A 15000-nucleotide genomic window follows, 5' to 3' on the forward strand; every position below is an offset into this window, starting at 1 on the left:
CAGGTACATGAGAGTGTATACAGGTACATGAGGGCGTATACAGGTACATGAGGGTGTATACAGGTACATGAGGGTGTATACAGGTACATGAGGGTGTATACAGGTACATGAGGGCGTACACAGGTACATGAGGGCGTATACAGGTACATGAGGGCGTATACAGGTACATGAGGGCGTATACAGGTACATGAGGGTGTATACAGGTACATGAGGGTGTATACAGGTACATGAGGGCGTATACAGGTACATGAGAGTGTATACAGGTACATGAGGGCGTATACAGGTACATGAGAGTGTACACAGGTACATGAGGGCGTATACAGGTACATGAGAGTGTACACAGGTACATGAGGGCGTATACAGGTACATGAGAGCGTATACAGGTACATGAGGGCGTATACAGGTACATGAGGGCGTATACAGGTACATGAGGGCGTATACAGGTACATGAGAGTGTACACAGGTACATGAGGGCGTATACAGGTACATGAGAGCGTATACAGGTACATGAGGGCGTATACAGGTACATGAGAGTGTATACAGGTACATGAGAGTGTATACAGGTACATGAGAGTGTACACAGGTACATGAGAGTGTATACAGGTACATGAGAGTGTACACAGGTACATGAGAGTGTATACAGGTACATGAGAGTGTACACAGGTACATGAGGGCGTATACAGGTACATGAGAGCGTATACAGGTACATGAGGGCGTATACAGGTACATGAGAGTGTATACAGGTACATGAGGGCGTATACAGGTACATGAGAGTGTATACAGGTACATGAGGGCGTATACAGGTACATGAGGGCGTATACAGGTACATGAGAGCGTACACAGGTACATGAGGGCGTATACAGGTACATGAGGGCGTATACAGGTACATGAGGGCGTATACAGGTACATGAGGGCGTATACAGGTACATGAGGGTGTATACAGGTACATGAGAGTGTATACAGGTACATGAGAGTGTATACAGGTACATGAGAGCGTATACAGGTACATGAGAGTACACAGGTGTGTTGATTCATCACTTATTTTTGGTTTGATGATACTGTGATGTCACTGTCTCTTCCCAGCTCCTGTCTGAAGAAGCTCCGAAAGGAAGTGATGAAGGCAACACCTGCAACACAGGTAACACACACACACACACACACACACACACACACACACACACACACACACACACACACAGGTGAGAAACATGATATTGTGCAGTGGAAGAACAGAGAGAAGAATCTTGTGTTTCCTATAGTTGACCTGTTGTCATGGTGATCCTGTCCTGCTCTGTGGTTGGTCCAGGGAAGCAGCTGGTGCAGTACACACCTGTGCAGACGTCTGAACCAATCGGTTTGGGGGAGGGCGGGGCTGACCTGCCACCTCCGCTGGAGCTGGAGGCGGAGCCTTTCTTAAGCTCAGACCCACCAACCGATGACCCGGCCGCCGCCCTGCTGAGCCACGCCAACCTGGACGCTGACCTCTGACATCATCAGAAGGAGGCGGAGACTTGAGAATAGTGTTGAATGTGACTCATCAGTAACCATAGCAACACGACAGTCTGAGCATGCTCAGCAGCAGCAGTAGATGATGATCAGCTGTAGATCAATCAGTAGGTCAAAGGTCGAGTTTTTATTAACCCCTTTATATACCTGTGTCTTCTTCTACTCTTTTTATTGTAGCGTTTGCTTCTTCTTTGCTTTAATTTAATCTTTCGTTTGATGCTTCCCGAGTTTCTCAGAGAACCGGGGTCACATCTGTGTGTCACCTGTGATGTCACACCTGGACCGGACAAGTGTTCTGTTTGTTCTGCATGTTCCATGTTTCCAACGATGATGAGGATGAGGATGATGATGATGACAATGATGACGACTAAGTGGTTTATAAGTTAAAGGATGTGAAGTTTGGAATGTATCGTGTGTTTTTTGTGTGGGTGATTGTCGGTGTGCCGCTGTAGGACACAGACCTGTTTCCTTTTCAAATTCAGGGATTTAGTTGTTATTTCTCCCTCCGATTTTTCTGCTGAACTCTGATGAGTCGCAGTTTAGAGCCTCGTTATCCTAACGGCAGTCAGATATGGATCTCCTTCACCAAACTGATATTACAATGGACTAAAACTCCTGTACAGGCACTGGACAGCAGCCGATCAGTCAAGTTTTCAAGAATGGCTTGTTGATTGTTTGTGCGAGCGCTGCTTCTGTTCTGTTCAGTGCTGCTGTTTCTGTCATTTACTACCAGGATTTATCTGTAGTTTGATTAAAAATGTTTGCAGCCATTTTTAATGTGGAACTTTGAAAACTTTCATGTAGAACAAATTTTGTAATGAATTTTAATTATATGTGTATATATCTATTTATCTATATATACATATATAATTATATATATATATAGATATATAGATATTTAATAACAACACTTTGTATATTGATTAAAAAAAATGTTCCATGTTACCGTGGAAACCACCCTACTACCATGGAGAAAACCTGTGTGTGATCAATATGACTCATATCAGATATCTATAAGTAATTCACATGACATAAAACGAACCAATCAGCTGCAGACAAACTTCACTTCAGGACATCTGATCACATGAAGCTTTCAGCTGTAACTCATGACCTTCAAGTAAGTGAACTTTGTCACGAGAATCGACTCAAAGTCATCAGGAAATAATGTCATCATGTGATCTGCACATGTGCACTGATGTGTTTATAAGTGGCGTGGCTTAGTGAACACATCTCACCTGTTCGATCGACATCGCTCTGCTAGCTGGCCACAAGCTAACAGTCAGGTGTGTCACATGATCACAGATCAATCTGATTGGCTGAGACATAATTAGCATCCATCAAGGTAAAGATTGAACTTTATACTGATAATAAAAGTTATTTTCTCTCTTGCAGTGTTTTGATAACCTTTATTTGAATGAGATTTGGTGTTGCGTGTGTACATGTTTTATACATATAACACGTACAGGATCCGTGTTCTTGTTGCAGACTTCACTGCAGCGACAGGTGTCAACTTCCAAAGAGTGAAAGGAGTCAGAGTCACCACACGTGTCATACGTGTGTGTGTGTGTGCGCTTTAGCTTCATTCTTCAGAAGATCTGTGATGCAGTGCTACGCATGAACTCATAGAACTGGAGTTACATCAGTAATATGAGTCATTCATTGGTTCATACAGAGCAGTGACAACAGCGAAAACACTAACTGACCAATCACAGCTGTCGACGTGGTCCGCTGCATGATGTCATCACAGCAGCGTTCAAACTGATCGATCAGAAATTGATCGATCGCATTTTCATTTTGACGTCCTGAAGTGAACTTTGAGGTCCAAACAGGAAGCTGCTCTTCAGTGTAAAAGACTGATAAATATGTTGACGTTTGTTTCTAATTAAAAACATTTAATGAACCTGAACTCACCGGTCCTCTACCCGAGCTCACCTGTCCTCTACCTGAACTCACCTGTCCTCTGCCTGAGCTCACCTGTCCTCTACCCGAACTCACCTGTCGTCTATCCGAGCTCACCTGTCCTCTACCCGAGCTCACCTGTCCTCTACCCGAGCTCACCTGTCCTCTACCCGAGCTCACCTGTCCTCTACCCGAACTCACCTGTCCTCTACCCGAGCTCACCTGTCCTCTACCTGAACTCACCTGTCCTCTACCTGAACTCACCTGTCCTCTACCTGAACTCACCGGTCCTCTACCCGAGCTCACCTGTCCTCTACACGAACTCACCTGTCGTCTATCTGAGCTCACCTGTCCTCTACCTGAGCTCACCTGTCCTCTGCTTGAGCTCACCTGTCCTCTACCTGAGCTCACCTGTCCTCTACCTGAACTCACTTGTCCTCTGCTTGAGCTCACCTGTCCTCTGCCTGAACTCACCTGTCGTCTATCCGAGCTCACCTGTCCTCTACCCGAACTCACCTGTCCTCTACCCGAACTCACCTGTCGTCTATCCGAGCTCACCTGTCCTCTACCTGAACTCACCGGTCCTCTACCCGAACTCACCTGTCCTCTACCTGAACTCACTTGTCCTCCGCTTGAGCTCACCTGTCCTCTACCCGAACTCACCTGTCCTCTACCCGAACTCACCTGTCCTCTACCCGAACTCACTTGTCCTCCGCTTGAGCTCACCTGTCCTCTACCCGAACTCACCTGTCCTCTACCTGAACTCACTTGTCTTCCGCTTGAGCTCACCTGTCCTCTACCCGAACTCACCTGTCCTCTACCTGAACTCACTTGTCCTCTGCTTGAGCTCACCTGTCCTCTACCTGAACTCACCTGTCCTCTACCTGAACTCACTTGTCCTCCGCTTGAGCTCACCTGTCCTCTGCCTGAACTCACCTGTCCTCTGCTTGAGCTCACCTGTCCTCTACCTGAACTCACTTGTCCTCTGCTTGAGCTCACCTGTCCTCTGCCTGAACTCACCTGTCGTCTATCCGAGCTCACCTATCCTCTACCTGAACTCACCTGTCCTCTACCCGAACTCACCTGAACTCACCTGTCCTCTACCTGAACTCACCTGTCCTCTACCCGACCTCACCTGTCCTCTTCTTGAACTCACCTGTCCTCTATCTGAACTCACCTGTCCTCTTCTTGAGCTCACCTGTCCTCTACCAGAACTCACCTGTCCACTACCTGAACTCAACTGTCCTCTACTCAAACTCACCTGAGCTCACCTGTCCTCCACCTGAACTCACCTGTCCTCCACCTGAGCTCACCTGTCCTCTACCTGAACTCACCTGTCCTCTTCTTGAACTCACCTGTCCTCTACCAGAACTCACCTGTCCTCTACCTGAGCTCACCTGTTCTCTACCTGCCGGGGCCAGGAGGATTGTGGGAATAAAGATGGGGTCAAAGGTCGGCTGAAATATCTTCAGTTCAATAAAACACTTTAAAAACACACTGAGATGCCTGGAAGTGTTAATTATGTCATATCCTGACCAACAGGATGATGTCATCAGGTCGATATCATTGATTGAGAATTGATCACTGACAGAAGACAAATTCTCAGTTTGATGTTCAAAATATGCAAAAACATTTATTGAAGTTTAAAAAAAAAACACATTTTACAAATCCTGACAGTGAGGATGAATATGATGTCACATCCTGTATGATGTCATTAAATCAAAACAGAACCGCAAAACGTTTGTGATCCTCTCAGACTGTTTCTACAACAAAATAAAACAATGTCTATAAACAAAATCCATGTTTTAAATATTAAAAATCATCATGGCCACTGCCACTCAGTGGGCGGGGCCTATCACTAGTGGGAAGGCTGTGATTTCCTGGGCCATGCTGATTGGTCGGTACACTGGAATCGATAGCGCAGGAATCGAACTCGTGGCTTGATGTGGAAGTCAGCAGGTATCCTCCAGTTCCACATTTTCTGCAACTGATGAAGAAACAAGATTTTACTTTACGTCTAAATTCAGAACTCTGAGGTTCAATTTTGTGTCTTTTATCTGTCACAGAAACTTTTATCAAACCAGCTGTTAAAATGTTCAAGCAAAGATTACAAAAACGTAGCTACAGCGAGTAAAATGTTTGTGTTATATAATATTAAATTTATTCCTGTTTCTTCTGTTATACATGGAGTATTCTGGACTGCTGGTTCGACAAATCAAGAAGAGAAATTGTAATATATACATTTATATATATAAATACGTACATATACTATACACAACATCTTGTAGACCAAACGGTTTGAGATTCAACATCTAACAGTGTTCAGACACAACAAGAGGTGACTTTTAAAGGCAGTGTTAGACTTTGTATCTACACGAGTTGAAAATGTTTCGACCATGGATGTATTGTAACGACTGAATACTGGACTCAAAGATGCCGATTCACTGCTCTACAGACGCTCCTTTTCCCATGATTGTGTGTGGGGGGAAACGCTGTTCGGGCCAGTGTGTATCATGTGATGGACAGGAAGTTGTTATTGCAGTTTGGCCACTATGTCGCATTGGCTACACAGCCCAGCGCAGCTCCTGGGGAGTTGGTTCAACTTGAATAAAAGATTTGAACGCATCCGTGAGCTTTCTGAATGTTCTTCATAAATGTACACAGACGAGGCTGCAGGGGAAGATCTGAAAGAACTGGAGTTACTGCTGAGTTCAAGGTAAAGGTCTCTTTAGTCTTCTCTCTTCGTCACAGTGATGTCAGCATGTTTACGTTAAAGTTACCAGAACATTTATGTAACAAGATTCAGACCTGAAAGAGGTGATTGTTTTAAATGATCTGAAATTAGATCAAACTTTTGTATGAGGACGTTGTGTCACTGCAGCAAATACTGAGGTTAACATAATCAATACATCAGGAACCATCAGACAGCAGGGTTCTCCAGAGAACAGGATGGAGCTCCTCAGCACATCACAGGATCCTGAGTCCAGGAGAACGTGGACTGAGACCAGAAGACTGAAGACAGAACTTAATGTGTGTGTGTGAGTGTCGGTACCAACCTTCAGGACCCTGACCAGATGGGTTGTACTGTTCAGTGGCGGAACCTGCAGAGAACAAGCAGAACCAAGAAAACAGAAAGAACAAGCTTTCAGCACCTGATCTCAGGTAGAACACAACAAACCCAAACCAGAAACCTTTAACCAGAACATCAAAGTCCAACCGGAACATTTAACCAGAACACCAAAGTCCAACCAGAACATTTAACCAGAACATCAAAGTCCAACCAGAACATTTAACCAGAACATCAAAGTCCAACCAGAACATTTAACCAGAAAACTAAAGTTTGTGGTTCTGCTGAATTGTTTTAATTTTGAACTACAAACATTTAAAAAACTTACCAGCCATCTGTGTGTGATCTGTCACAGCTGTATGATCTGTAATGACACATACATGTTAAAACACACATGCATGAACACACACGCTAAAACACACACGCATGAACACACATGTTAAAACACACACGCATGAACACACACATGTTAAAACACACACACATGAACACACATGTTAAAACACACACGTTAAAACACACACATGTTAAAACACACACGCATGAACATACATGTTAAAACACACACATGTTAAAACACACACACATGTTAAAACACACACATGTTAAAACACACACGTTAAAACACACACATGTTAAAACACACGTTAAAACACACATGCATGAACACACATGTTAAAACACACACATGTTAAAACACACACGCATGAACATACATGTTAAAACACACACATGTTAAAACACACACGCATGTTAAAACACACATGTTAAAACACACATGTTAAAACACACGTTAAAACACACATGCATGAACACACATGTTAAAACACACACATGTTAAAACACACATTTTAAAACACACATGCATGAACACACATGTTAAAACACACATGTTAAAACACATGTTAAAACACACATGTTAAAACACACACGCATGAACACACATGTTAAAACACACACATGTTAAAACACATGTTAAAACACACATGTTAAAACACACACGCATGAACACACATGTTAAAACACACACATGTTAAAACACACATGTTAAAACACACATGCATGAACACACATGTTAAAACACACACATGTTAAAACACACACATGTTAAAACACATGTTAAAACACACATGTTAAAACACACATGCATGAACACACATGTTAAAACACACACATGTTAAAACACATGTTAAAACACACATGTTAAAACACACACGCATGAACACACATGTTAAAACACACACATGTTAAAACACACATGTTAAAACACACATGCATGAACACACATGTTAAAACACACACATGTTAAAACACACACGCATGAACATACATGTTAAAACACACACATGTTAAAACACACACGCATGTTAAAACACACACATGTTAAAACACACACACATGAACATACATGTTAAAACACACACGCATGTTAAAACACACACATGTTAAAACACACACATGTTAAAACACACACGCATGTTAAAACACACACATGTTAAAACACACACATGTTAAAACACACACATGTTAAAACACACACGCATGTTAAAACACACACATGTTAAAACACACACATGTTAAAACACACACATGTTAAAACACACACACATGTTAAAACACACACGCATGAACACACACATGTTAAAACACACACGCATGTTAAAACACACACATGTTAAAACGCACACATGTTAAAACACACACACATGAACATACATGTTAAAACACACACGCATGTTAAAACACACATGTTAAAACGCACACATGTTAAAACACACACACATGAACATACATGTTAAAACACACACACGTTAAAACACACACATGTTAAAACACACACACGTTAAAACACACACGCATGTTAAAACACACACATGTTAAAACACACACGCATGAACATACATGTTAAAACACACACATGTTAAAACACACACGCATGTTAAAACACACACATGTTAAAACACACACATGTTAAAACACACACACATGAACATACATGTTAAAACACACACGCATGTTAAAACACACACATGTTAAAACACACACATGTTAAAACACACACGCATGTTAAAACACACACATGTTAAAACACACACATGTTAAAACACACACACATGAACACACATGTTAAAACACACACATGTTAAAACACACACGCATGAACACACACATGTTAAAACACACACGCATGTTAAAACACACACATGTTAAAACGCACACATGTTAAAACACACACACATGAACATACATGTTAAAACACACACGCATGTTAAAACACACACATGTTAAAACGCACACATGTTAAAACACACACACATGAACATACATGTTAAAACACACACACGTTAAAACACACACATGTTAAAACACACACGCATGTTAAAACACACATGTTAAAACACACACATGTTAAAACACACACATGTTAAAACACACACGCATGAACACACACACGTTAAAACACACACGCATGTTAAAACACACACATGTTAAAACACACACGCATGTTAAAACACACACGTTAAAACACACACATGTTAAAACACACACATGTTAAAACACACACGCATGAACACACACACGTTAAAACACACACGCATGAACACACGTCTCGACCGTAGAAGAAGAACAGACCATGGTGCGTTCGACCTAAACTCTTCTTCTTCTGTGGAAATAAATGGAACTTACTGGAGTCCAGCGGAGTTCCTGTCGGATCTGAAACTACAGGAACACACAGAGGTTAACCACCTGTGACCTCTGACCTGTCAGCATCACTCAGTGTCAGCCATGTTGGAGGAGGGGCTTACATGCGTCTGTCCCTGTTGGGTCTGTTGCAACTGTAACCGGGTCTGTATGAGAATATTCACCTGAAACTGAAAGAGAGGAAGAACGACAGGTGGACAGACAGGTGAGCAGAGAGACAGTCCACAATTAATGTCCTATAAGAGCTGAACATTTTGATATTTGAATGCTGGAAGCTGAAATAAATTGCCTGAAAAGGCTGAAAGAAGAGATGCTTAGTATTAATATCAGATGACCTGATGACCTACTAAATACATCGGAACAGAAAAGGCATCGGCCCAAAGAGCTGAGAGTTGCAAAGCGTTGCTGAAAATGCTGAAAGATTGTGAAATGAATCTCTAGAACTGGAAGCTGAACTGCATTATCTCAGGAAGAGTTGAGATACATTGCTGAAAAAGCTGGAAGCTAAACTGTAATATTGTCACTGTTTTCACTTGTACTGTAATAAAGTGTTGAAAAAAGCTCAATATTTAAAAAAAAAAAAAGTAGAAAAAGTAGAAAAAAGTTGAATAGAAGCATAAATGTCCTTAAAGAGGAAGTTTAATATTTGAATGGTTTTGTACCTTAAAGTATGGAGACGCAGTAGTCGATCAAAAAACATACAGAAATAATATACAAAGCATCCTGAAAATGCAGAAATCTGAAATTAAATGAACCAGTAAGCTCCTATTACCATCTGTGTGCTTTTATTTTGGAAAAAAGGCCTCATCCTGAGCTTCCTGCTAAGATCTTGTTACCGTCTGGAGCTTTTATTTTGAAAAACTAGTTCCATCCATAGTTTCCTGTTAACATACAGTGACTGTTGAGGGCTTTTATTTTGAAAAATGAGCCTCATCCTGAGCTAGCTGTTAAGATAATATTACTGTATTGGGCTTTTATTTTGAATGACAGTGTGTAAGTGTGTGCGTGTGTGTGTCCTTTAAAACTATAAGAAGTTAGACAGAAAGTGGTATTTGGTTGGACTAAACATTTAAGACTACAGGCCCTACATGGTGCAAACACATTTAGGGTTTGTCCAAATCCACTTTTGCTAGTTTAATGGCGGAAAAAATGGTCGCAGCACCAGGCACATGGTTCAAAAGGGTTGTCTTCAGTCTTTTAATTAATCATGGGTGTGTCTTGGGCGTAACAGAACAAGCTCCGCTCTAGAACATAGGAGATAGCGGTTGGCTGGTAAGTGTTGATGAAACTTTGTTTTTGAGTTTGATTCAGATTGAAGCTGTTGTCAGGCTGTTGTCAGGCTTTGTTGGGGCAGAGCACTTCCTGGTTTCACTCTCTGAGTTTCAATGGGTGGGTTGCGGATGGGGTTCCCACCCTCTATTGTTGCCTTGCTGTGTAAATCTGAAAGGGATTGCCATGCCGATGTATTAACACGGATAAGACTGAGCTCCTCGTCATCGCAGCCAGTCCCTCCATACAACAAAACATCAGCATCCAGCTGGAATCAACCCAACTCATGTCCACGAAGACTGCCTGAAACTTGGGTGTCATGATCTATGACCAGCTAAACTTTAAGGTTCTTGATCATTGTAATCTCAGAAAAGTTCAAGATTATTTGTTAAATATTGTTCAAAAATTAAATAACAGTTATAAGGACTTGATCAGCTCTCCAAGGTGCTGATCCTGCTGCTGGCAGCAGCTAGAAGCTGTTCAGATTTATTTCCTTCTTTAGTTTAATCATTGTTTTCACCTCATTTATTTCCTCATGTCATCATGTATCGATGCAGCAGGAAAGTCGATCCATGTCTGATCCGTTGTTGATATCTGTTTACTGGGTCTTGACAGACACCCTCAACCTGACCGGTCTGTTTAAATACCTACATGTATTGCTATGATTTGGTCAAATAATTAGAGAAATTCATTCATCATTACTGCAATTAATTAATTCTGATAAATATTATGCCTAACGATTATGACGTAGTTTTTGAAATATGTTGATGTACACAATTATAATCTTTCACATTGTAATCCTTTTATTTGTAATCTTTTGCATGTTTGTATACGCATATTATTGTCTTGATAATGCACCTTAAAATAATAGTGAAATACTGCACCATTGACTTCAGACCAGGTTTTTGTTGGTCAATCATGCAATCGCCTGACCACACCTCATCTTAAGACCAACACGCCCATGGGCGCTCAGATGGGCGCAAGTGCATTTGCTATTTAAACAACATGAGCACTGGACGGGAAAATGACAACTGCATCAATCTGAAACTTGCAAAGACACTTTGCACTTTTTATATATCAGTAATCCTTGTGAGCAGGAAGCAGCAGCTCTGCTCTGAACGTTTCCAACAGTTTTTTCTACTTTCAGGCGAGTCGATGTCGGCTGGTGACGGATTCGTTTATATGGTCGTCTGCTCCTCGCTGAGCCATGACTCCATCACACAGCAGCAAAGTAAAATAAGTAGTTTACCTGTTGGAGGTGTGCTGGCTGTGTGCAGCTCTTCATCATCATCATCATCATCACTGTGGCTGTTTCTGCTTGTACTCTTCCTCCCTGCATTATTTCTAACTGATCTGCTCAACAAACTGCTCCAAATATCTACATGTTGTTGTGTCTTCCGGTTTTTAGCGCTGCTGACGAAGCTCTGTTTATTCAGTGAGGAACATCAGCCAATCAGAACAGAGTGCGCTCACTGGGAGGCGGGCCTTAAAGAGACAGGCACTAAGGCTGCCTGCCATGAATATCACTTACAAAATGATTCCAGTAGGAGGTGACATAAGGGATAGAAATACTTTCTTGCTTAAATAATGAACATGCAACTCTATTATTATTTTTAGATGGTACAAAACAGATTTTACCACAAGGAGTGTCAATAGGGGGATGTACTGAGGTATCAGTAAGATAAGGAATACTTTTATATAGAGCCACAGAACCATCAGGCACTACTCTCATTACAAGGTGATATTCTTTAGTCGATATTGGAAAATTAAAATGGGAGATAAATTCACTGTAAGTCATGAAATGACCCTGTGAGTTGAGCAGCTGACCCAACAAAACAATGTTCCTTTCAAACCAATTCTTTCAAAAGATAGATCTGTTTTTGTATAAAATGTCATCACTGTTCCAAATATTATAATGCTGAAGGGAAAACTGTGTCAATGATGAATTAATTAAGAGAACCTTGTAGCAACTAGTATTACCTGTGACATCATGACTGATTCCAAGACTTGATGCTGGAACCAATCAGAACAGTGTCAGTCAGGTATCATTCTGCCAGAAATACTGCTGTATGTTATCTTAATTTATTAATAACACTATTGATTTATGGATCCATCATGCTCTCACCTGTGGGATCAATTTGAAGACCGGTCACTGACTCTACTCCACCTGCTGACATCATCATACCACCTATTTCATCTTCATCATCATCATCATCATCATCATCATTGCATCACTTTCAATCTACTAAGCCCTGAGTCAACACAGGAGAGACCTGAGTCAACATAGGAGAGACCTGAGTCAACATAAGAGAGCCCTGAGTCAAGATAGAGAATCCTGAGTCAAGATAAGAGAATCCAGAGTCGAGATAGGAGAGACCTGAGTCAAGATAGGAGAGACCTGAGTCAAGATAGGAGAGACCTGAGTCAAGATAGGAGAGACCTGAGTCAAGATAGAGAATCCTGAGTCAAGATAGGAGAGACCTGAGTCAACATAAGAGAGCCCTGAGTCAAGATAGAGAATCCTGAGTCAACACAGGAGAGACCTGAGTCAAGATAGAGAATCCTGAGTCAAGATAGGAGAGACCTGAGTCAAGATAGAGAATCCTGAGTCAAGATAGGAGAGACCTGAGTCAACATAAGAGAGCCCTGAGTCAAGATAGAGAATCCTGAGTCAAGATAGGAGAGACCTGAGTCAACATAAGAGAGCCCTGAGTCAAGATAAGAGAGACCTGAGTCAGGATAGGAGAGACCTGAGTCAAGATAAGAGAGCCCTGAGTCAAGATAGGAGAGACCTGAGTCAAGATAAGAGAATCCAGAGTCAAGATAGGAGAGACCTGAGTCAAGATAAGAGAGCCCTGAGTCAAGATAGGAGAGCCCTGAGTCAAGATAGGAGAGACCTGAGTCAAGATAGGAGAGGTCTGAGTCAAGATAAGAGAGCCCTGAGTAAAGATAGGAGAGACCTGAGTCAAGATAAGAGAGACCTGAGTCAAGATAGGACAGGTCTGAGTCAAGATAGGAGAGACCTGAGTCAAGATAGGAGAGACCTGAGTCAAGATAGGAGAGGTCTGAGTCAAGATAAGAGAGCCCTGAGTAAAGATAGGAGAGACCTGAGTCAAGATAAGAGAGACCTGAGTCAAGATAGGACAGGTCTGAGTCAAGATAAGAGAGACCTGAGTCAAGATAGGAGAGACCTGAGTCAAGATAAGAGAGACCTGAGTCAAGATAGGAGAGACCTGAGTCAAGATAAGAGAGACCTGAGTCAAGACAGGAGAGACCTGAGTCAAGATAGGAGAGACCTGAGTCAAGATAAGAGAGCCCTGAGTCAAGATAGGACAGGTCTGAGTCAAGATAGGAGAGACCTGAGTCAAGATAGGAGAGACCTGAGTCAAGATAAGAGAGACCTGAGTCAAGATAGGAGAGACCTGAGTCAAGATAAGAGAGACCTGAGTCAAGACAGGAGAGACCTGAGTCAAGATAGGAGAGACCTGAGTCAAGATAAGAGAGCCCTGAGTCAAGATAGGACAGGTCTGAGTCAAGATAGGAGAGACCTGAGTCAAGATAAGAGAGACCTGAGTCAAGATAGGAGAGACCTGAGTCAAGATAAGAGAGACCTGAGTCAAGATAAGAGAGACCTGAGTCAAGATAAGAGAGACCTGAGTCAAGATAGGAGAGACCTGAGTCAAGATAGGAGAGACCTGAGTCAAGATAAGAGAGACCTGAGTCAGGATAAGAGAGACCTGAGTCAAGATAGGAGAGACCTGAGTCAAGATAGGAGAGACCTGAGTCAAGATAGGAGAGACCTGAGTCAGGATAGGAGAGACCTGAGTCAAGATAGGAGAGACCTGAGTCAAGATAGGAGAGACCTGAGTCAAGATAGGAGAGACCTGAGTCAGGATAAGAGAGACCTGAGTCAGGATAGGAGAGACCTGAGTCAAGATAGGAGAGACCTGAGTCAGGATAAGAGAGACCTGAGTCAGGATAGGAGAGACCTGAGTCAGGATAAGAGAGACCTGAGTCACGATAGGAGAGACCTGAGTCAAGATAGGAGAGACCTGAGTCAGGATAAGAGAGACCTGAGTCAGGATAGGAGAGACCTGAGTCAGGATAAGAGAGACCTGAGTCAAGATAGGAGAGACCTGAGTCAAGATAGGAGAGACCTGAGTCAAGATAGGAGAGACCTGAGTCAGGATAGGAGAGACCTGAGTCAAGATAGGAGAGACCTGAGTCAAGATAGGAGAGCCCTGAGTCAAGATAGGAGAGACCTGAGTCAAGATAGGAGAGACCTGAGTCAAGATAGGAGAGCCCTGAGTCAAGATAGGAGAGACCTGAGTCAAGATAAGAGAACCAGGGGCTTGATCTATCTTTAACCCTTAGCTTTTTAAAAGGTGCATGTTTATCAGTGATAGCAATGAATTTGTAAAATATTCCATTGCCAGTTCTACATCTGGTATTTCAGATGTGTGATGTATTTACTGTTGGCACAGTCACAGAGGAAATCCTGGTCATCTAAAGTTTTTAAATTTCTTTTGATGACTAGAGCTTGATCTTTCCGGTCT

At 42.1% G+C, this 15000-nt stretch overlaps 2 protein-coding genes across 3 annotated transcripts in view; one reads left to right on the plus strand and one right to left on the minus strand.

Annotated features, from left to right (window-relative positions):
• hsf1 (heat shock transcription factor 1) overlaps positions 1–1911 on the plus strand; it is a 17563-nt gene extending 15652 nt beyond the window's left edge. For both annotated transcript variants that reach the window (XM_042436558.1, XM_042436559.1), the window contains 2 exons: positions 1084–1138; positions 1307–1911. In XM_042436558.1, the coding sequence (XP_042292492.1) occupies positions 1084–1138; positions 1307–1488 (237 nt within the window). In that variant the 3' untranslated portion in view covers positions 1489–1911. The remainder of the gene's footprint in view (positions 1–1083; positions 1139–1306) is intronic.
• Positions 1912–5018: 3107 nt separating this feature from the next.
• The window catches only part of si:ch211-80h18.1 (uncharacterized protein LOC555593 homolog), a 39146-nt gene continuing 29164 nt past the window's right edge, over positions 5019–15000 (minus strand). Inside the window, exons 22-28 of the mRNA XM_042436100.1 lie at positions 12570–12611; positions 12425–12457; positions 9280–9345; positions 9107–9193; positions 6801–6836; positions 6462–6526; positions 5019–5392 (exon numbers count right to left, since the gene is read on the minus strand). Of these exons, the coding sequence (XP_042292034.1) occupies positions 5264–5392; positions 6462–6526; positions 6801–6836; positions 9107–9193; positions 9280–9345; positions 12425–12457; positions 12570–12611 (458 nt within the window). The 3' untranslated portion in view covers positions 5019–5263. The remainder of the gene's footprint in view (positions 5393–6461; positions 6527–6800; positions 6837–9106; positions 9194–9279; positions 9346–12424; positions 12458–12569; positions 12612–15000) is intronic.

The sequence above is a fragment of the Thunnus maccoyii genome, chromosome 15, assembly GCF_910596095.1.
Source record: "Thunnus maccoyii chromosome 15, fThuMac1.1, whole genome shotgun sequence".
NCBI classification, from domain to species: Eukaryota; Metazoa; Chordata; class Actinopteri; order Scombriformes; family Scombridae; genus Thunnus; species Thunnus maccoyii.